The following is a 7,136-nucleotide window of genomic DNA, read 5'->3' as shown; positions in this document are numbered from 1 at the left end:
TTTTATGCTGATGGTAATGAAAATGGGCAGGGAATAAACCTCAACTGCTGGTTTTACTGAGCTGTAGGATAAATTAATTTTTATTGTTGATCCCTGACTACTGTTGCATGTTCTGTATTTTATGTTTACATAAATTAAAAATGATTCAGCTATGACTAATTAGTTAGATTTCATTTCAGAGTCTATTCAACCTCTGATATGTGGACAGCGAACTGCAAAAAAAAAGTTAATTTTTATTTATTTTTTTATCTTTCTGTAACTGTGTGCGCTTGTGTCTGTTGAAGGATTTCGTAATAAACAGGATGACTTCTCATCAGCCCAGGCCCTTTGTCATGGCACACACATCCAACCAGTGGAGCTCTGGAATCTGTGACTGCTGTCAAGATGTACCAGAGTGTGAGTCTCTCTCTCTCTCTCTCTCTCTCTTCTGTTTATTTTGGTGTGTCTTTCGGGGGTGTACTTCCTTAAAGAATGTCACTTTGCAACTATACAGCAATATTGTTAAAAAGCTGTGAATGATTGTACATCACTAAAATGTGTGTATAAAGGCTACCCCAGAGTGCCAGAATCATTACTATGAAAGCAATAATGTGTAGTCATTTTATTTTGGGATTTTTGAGAATTATGGTGGACTATATATTATCCTTCTTACTAAACAGCTTCTCACTAAGTAAATTCATACAGAGACATTAAATATTGCTTTGAATATAAATTATTTTATAGTTTCTGCTTAGCTTAGAGCTTCAAGATGGACTTTATTATCATTCTACTACAAATTGCACCTCACATGACTACAGTGATACATACATATGCCTATATACAAATCTAGTCTATATAAAAGTAGTAATTTAACCATATCCTTGATACAGACAGACAGAGCAAAAGAAAGAATCAGGGGAAATATTTACATTTACACATTTAGCAGACGCTTTATTATACAATGCCAGGTTTATTAGAAAGCTAGATGAGAAAATTAGCTAGACCAAAGAACAAATGCCCCATAAAACATGGAAACGTGTGTCTGTGTGTGTGTGTGTGTGTGTGTGTGTGTGTTTTAGGGGTAGGGTTGGTGTAGGGCAACAGCACATACAGTTTGTACAGTATAAAAACCATTACGCCTATGGAATGTCCCCATAAAACATGGAAACACAACATGTGTGTGTGTGTGTGTGTGCGTGTGTGTGTGTGTGTGTGCATTGGTTTAAGTTTGTGGTGTGGTTGAGTCCTTGTGAAAGTGTGTCTTCAGCTGGTTCTCGAAAGTTTCACCATAGAGGAGCGGAAAGGATGAAGGTTTTATACTCAACATACACAATAATATGACAGATTTAGTAGTCCAAAAAAGTCCATTACAATGTACAAAACAATGGGCCTAGCAAGATGAACACTTCAATAAATACTGAAGTCCTCTGAAGTTATTTACACTAGAATTGATAACTGACACCAGATGGCGCAATCTACGTTTGTTTGAAGCACCTGAAAGAAGTGATAGGAGAGATGTGAAAGTGGCATTGCTGATGTGTGGTTGATCAATTCAAATAAGAGTCGTGTTATACTATTGTCATATGCAAAGGAACGAAATGTGCCTCACAGGACTATATGGTGCTACATATATAAACATATAGAAATCTAGCATACATAAAAGAAATATTGACGTTTCAATCAATGTGAAATATCAGTGTTTCTTATAACTCTTTAACATGTTGATTCATTCTCATCACTAATGGTAGTATTATTTGTAGGTTGCTTCTCGTTTTGGTGCTTTCCCTGTTTTGCCTGTGCGACGGCTCGTAAGCATGGCGAGTGTCTGTGTCTGCCTCTGCTCGACGGATTTGGATGCATTCCTCCAATAACAATGGCCATGAGGGTATCAGTGCGCACTCGCTATGGAATCCAGGTTTGGACAAATACAATCTGTGTTTTAAACAGTGTTGTGGAAAGTTACTTTTAAAAGTAATGCATTATAATATTGCGTTACCCCATAAAAAAAGTAACGAATCACGTTACTTCGTTACTTTTTATGGAAAGTCATGCATTACGTTACTTTTGCGTTACTTTTTAAATCTGGACAGGGCTTGCTTGTTTGTTTTTAAAATAAAAAAGTTCTATTTTTGGCAAATATAAAAGCCGTTTCACACCAAAAGTGAAATGAATAAGCCTCAGGCTGAAGGGAAAGTAAATTTACGTCCGTACAGTAGAATACAGAAGAAGACATTTCAACACACTTCAGCAATAAAAAAAACACACAAATGTTTGTCTAGAGTAATTTGTGCTTATTAGTACGGTTGAACTGGATCATCGAAGGTCAGAAGCAAAGACATTGCTTTATAGAATGGGATTAAATACAATAAAGGATATTTGTGATGTTTAACATTTAATTATTGCAGGTTTGCGTCATATTCTGAGTTGCATTATTTTTATTCATTTTGAGGAATACTGAATCTGTGTGTGTTTTTTTTTTTTTTGTGTGAGTGAGATGAATTAATGCATATTTATATTTATTTTAGAACTACAGTAACATCTGATTTCTCTCAACCCGGGGACAGGAGAGCTGTCAATCAATAAATTGGAAAAAAAAAAGAAAAAAAGTAACTTGCGTTACTTATTTGAAAAAGTAACTCAGATATTCTCTTGTAAATTAAAAAGTAATGCGTTACTTTACTAGTTACTTGAAAAAAGTAATCTGATTACATAACTCGTATTACTTGTAATGCGCTACCCCCAACACTGGTTTTAAACCCTGTTCTATCCAAGTAATATCTCATATATAAATGTGGAGAACCTATGGTGTTTGTCTATCTCTCTATAGGGTACTATCTGTAAGGATTGCGTTTATTCCACCTTCTGTGGCGTCTGCGCCTGGTGTCAAATGTCCCGAGAAATGAATGTCCGTGAAAACAACGTCTCTCTTGTCCACAATCGAGCAAAATAAAGGCAACTGGGAAACCAACAACGTCTTTGCTGTTCCACAGTATACTGCACTAATAACAAAGTGTGTCACCTGAAAGGAATCTCATTGTTCTCAGTGACATTAGATATGCACCATTGTATTTGTTCCATTTAATAAAAACAGTATGATGTTTGTCTGGTATTTCTGCATTTTAATATATGTTGATACATCTTTCTACTTTGTACAGCTATATAATGTATTAAAATACCTAATTTCCTGCCTTAAAATGTGAATTACACTTTGTCAGATTTATTTTCGAATAACCACATCACACTAAAGGGCATTATAGAGAAAAACAAATATCCACACTTTGCTCACACATGGTTTTCAGCTATATAATGGGAGCAGGTGTGGGTCACTGCGAGAACCATCAGTGGGACATCATAGTGCATACAGACCTCAACAGTTACAACAGGAGAAACTTAAAGGGTTAGTTCACCCAAAAATGAACATTTTTCCACAGTATACTGCACTAATAACAAAGTGTGTCACCTGAAAGGAATCTCATTGTTCTCAGTGACACGTTAGTTCACCCAAAAATGAAAATTAGCCCATGTTTTACTCACCCTCAAGGCATCTGTGTATGACTTTCTTCTTTCATATGAATCCAATCGGAGTTATATTAAAAATAGTCCTTGCTCTTCCAATCTTTATAATGGTGTTTTTGTTCAACAGTCCAAAAGTAGTCAAATAAAGCGCATCCATAATAAAACGTGCGTCACACAGATCCGGGGGGGTGAATAAAGGCCTCCTGCAGCGAATCAATGTGTTTTTTGAAGAAAAATATCCATATTTAAAACTTTATAAACAACAAACAAAAACACCCGCCCATGCCATTATAAAGCTTGGAAGAGCAAGGGTAATTTTTAATATAACTCCGATTAGATTCATCTGAAAGAAGAAAGTCATATAGGCTACACCTGCCTTAGGGTGAGTAAAACATGGACTAATTTTAATTTTTGGGTGAACTTACCCTTTAATTTCCATATGGTAAACTTTTCTAAAACTTGAGTGGAGGATGTTAGGGGTTCGGTATCACTCCATTGTGCTTCATGTACTTTGTCACTGTTATTCTGCAATAAAACTTCACCATCTTCATCAGAAAAATTAACTCCCATCCTGTATGTTTTTTTTTTCTTCTTACATTTTCCAATGGCAATAATTACAATCATTCTTGATGTTTTTGCTGAAGAAATGCAGCTGGCTCTCAGTAAATTTGATATGTTGCATGGTTCTGATAACCACATTTACTGGGTTTTAAAGACAAATGTACAGTATGCTCAAACAACCTGTAGCATATAGAAACATCTGTGCAGGGCACTTCATTGCATGTAAAAGGCAAACCACAAATATGTCACTTGTTCATTAATCTCACTGGCATGAGTTCTAAAACGATTTCCCCTGAACTGACAAGCATGAGCTTTTCCACAGAATGTTAATTTGTGTTCTGTGGAATTATTCATCTTCATTACAAAAGCAAATAACCGGACCAGTGACTTTTAGAAAGCATTTAAAGTGAGATGTGTGTGCATATCTTAGCAGCTGATTTTCATCCTTTTCACTGAACACAAGTCTGCCTGTCCTCTCTACCTTCTCGCTCAGGTAAGTTTTTGGAATTGGTGAATTTGCCTTTGATATGCATGTTGCTGAATTTATACTGGCACAGATTAAAGAGTAGATATACATTGTGTTTGTGACCCATTTTCAGTAAAGAATAGGCGTACAATATCAATACCACGGCGTCTGGAAATTATAACCAAGCTTATCTAAACAAAATAGGGTTGGGAAAATAACGTGTTCATTTCTGCATTTAATAAATACATTGTAATAAATATAATGCATTTAGTGTATTCAGATTATTTAGGCCATGATTACAAAATATAATGTTAACTGATTATTCACCATTCGTTGCAGAAATATGTGCAGCTAATTTGTTGTTTTTAATTATGTATGTTAACACCTCTAAGTAGGCTATCTTAAAAGCAATACACAGGATGTCATCTCAGCAGCCCAAAGACTCCAACCACTGGAGTACTGGAACCTTTGGCTGCGTGGACTTAAACAATAAAAAAGACTGTGAGTCTCTTCTGAGTATCATCATTTAGTTGTCATTCTTATGTTTTTGCATCACTAACAGTAGAATTGCATTTATAGGTTGCATTTCATTCTTCTGCTTTCCTTGTTTTGCGTGTAATACGGCTAAGAGGTATGGCGAGTGTTTTTGCCTTCCTCTGATTGATCAGTTTGGTTTGATGAGGGTGTCCATGCGCCATCGTTACAGCATTGAGGTTCGGACACATATTCATCTTTCTAAAGGCTCTCCTATGAATGCTTTGTAAAATGTCTTACAAAATATCTTAGTTTGTATGTCTGGTATACAAAACCACACTGTTACTACAACTATTCAAACAACTATTCTGCCTTATAAATTCCTCCCTTATATTTGTAAATTAATCTCTCTCTATCTCTAGGGTAGTATCGCGAAGGATTGCCTTCTTTCCTTCTGTTGTTGTCCCTGTGTATGGTGTCAGATGTCTCGGGAAATGGATGCCCGTGAACCTGTCACAAGTCAAGCTAGATAAACACAACTGCCACCCAACAACACCCTTATTTTCTCTCATTATGTTGTTGGTACTATATATGCCCATGTAATATATATATATATATATATATATATATATATATTACCCCAAATATTACTATATACTGTGTCCCAGTTGGTCGAAAAAAATTCCAAAATTTATCAGCATTTTATCAATGACGTTAGATCTGGACCTGCATACATTACATTTATATGAGATTGTCATGTTGTCTTGTGCTGACTGCATGTTTATGCCTAAAAGTTTGTACTGTTGTGTAAATAAATAAATAAATAAAACTGTGTACTTTACTGGTTGGTAAAAAAACAGTAAAAAAATAAAATACTAAAGTGGAATAAAAGCTATAGTGGAGGGGAAAAAACAGTCATATTGTAGGCCTATATATCAACAGCAGAAAAAATGGTGTAATTATGATTAATAGCCAGACGAATAAAAAAAAATAAAAGTGATAAAAAAAAATGTGTGTAATTATTTAGTTCCACCAGTAGGTGGCACAAGTTTACAAGTAATCCATAAATAGAGGATAACCGAAACCTGGGGCAAGTTCAAGCTAAAACAGAACAGAGTGTTCAACGCACCACCGTTTCCGTTTAAAAAACGTTTTGCACCGTTTTTGTCGGGGCTGAACGCAACCCTGGTGACAGACTAGAGGTCTTGAGTCTGTGAAGGAGTAGCTCACTGTAATGATTGTGTTTTTAGTAGTGCTGTCAAAAGATTCGTTGCAATTAATCGCATCCAAAATAAGTTTTTGTTTGCATAATATATGTGTGTGTGCTGTGTATATTTATTATATATAAATACAAACACATGCATTTAAGAAACATGTTGTTTATATATTAAATAGGCCTATATTTATGTATAATATAAAATATAATAATATAAAAATACAAATGTATATACATGTAAATATTTAAAAATATATATATTCAATTTTTCCTTTCTCTTTGGAGTGTTACACCTACCTAAAACGACTCGTTCTAACACGCCAGGAATACATCAACTTTCTCCGTGGACGAAGCGGAATCCAGCCCGGGGTCCGTCACATGTGGTTGCCGCTCATTCGTCGGATCCATTCCGCTGTGTGGAATGTCAAAAATCAGGCTGATGGATCATGAATAGGCCTACATGATTACATAGGCGTCGTTTTTGGGTGAACTATTTCTTTAAGAAACGCATATCAACAAGTGATCTAATAAGTATTTGTTGTGCCATCTCTCCAACACACCCTCTAGGGCAGGGATCCTCAAATCTGGCCCACGAGATCCACACCTGAGCATGCTAATCAATGTCTTCGGGATCATTAGAAAATCACAGGTAGGTGAGTTTGATCAAGGTTGGAGCTAAACTCTGCAGCGCATTGGCCCTCCAGGGCAAGATTTGAGGAACCCTGCTCTATGGGTTCTCATGGGTAATGATGACCATGAATGAGTTGCTTTAAAGGGGTCATATGATGCGATTTCAATTTTTCCTTTCTCTTTGGAGTGTTACAAGCTCTTGGTGCATAAAGAAGATCTGTAAAGTTGCAAAGACTAAAGTCTCAAATCCAAAGAGATATTCTTTATAAAAGTTAAGAGTCAGCCACACCTACC

The 7,136-nt window shown here is 35.8% G+C and overlaps 1 protein-coding gene across 1 annotated transcript; it reads left to right on the top strand.

Moving 5' to 3' along the window:
* The first annotated feature begins 302 nt into the window (after window positions 1–302).
* ponzr5 (plac8 onzin related protein 5) lies at window positions 303–3,082 on the top strand. Its single transcript, XM_016459457.1, has 3 exons — window positions 303–396; window positions 1,740–1,894; window positions 2,807–3,082. The coding sequence occupies exons 1-3, from the start codon at window positions 303–305 to the stop codon at window positions 2,927–2,929; spliced, it is 372 nt and encodes a 123-aa protein (XP_016314943.1). The 3' UTR covers window positions 2,930–3,082.
* Window positions 3,083–7,136: the final 4,054 nt, after the last annotated feature.

The sequence above is a fragment of the Sinocyclocheilus anshuiensis genome, unplaced genomic scaffold (genome assembly GCF_001515605.1).
Source record: "Sinocyclocheilus anshuiensis isolate Anshui unplaced genomic scaffold, SAMN03320099.WGS_v1.1 scaffold2189, whole genome shotgun sequence".
Lineage (NCBI taxonomy): Eukaryota > Metazoa > Chordata > Actinopteri > Cypriniformes > Cyprinidae > Sinocyclocheilus > Sinocyclocheilus anshuiensis.
The sequence above is the reverse complement of the archived record's forward strand: the minus strand, read 5'-3'. Positions and strand labels throughout refer to the sequence as shown.

Coding starts and splice junctions, on each gene's coding strand:
- ponzr5 (XM_016459457.1), top strand. CDS start 303: ATGACTTCTCATCAGCCCAGGCCCTTTGTCATGGCACACACATCCAAC. Junction 397..1,739: donor CTGTCAAGATGTACCAGAGT/GTGAGTCTCTCT, acceptor TATTATTTGTAG/GTTGCTTCTCGTTTTGGTGC. Junction 1,895..2,806: donor GCACTCGCTATGGAATCCAG/GTTTGGACAAAT, acceptor ATCTCTCTATAG/GGTACTATCTGTAAGGATTG.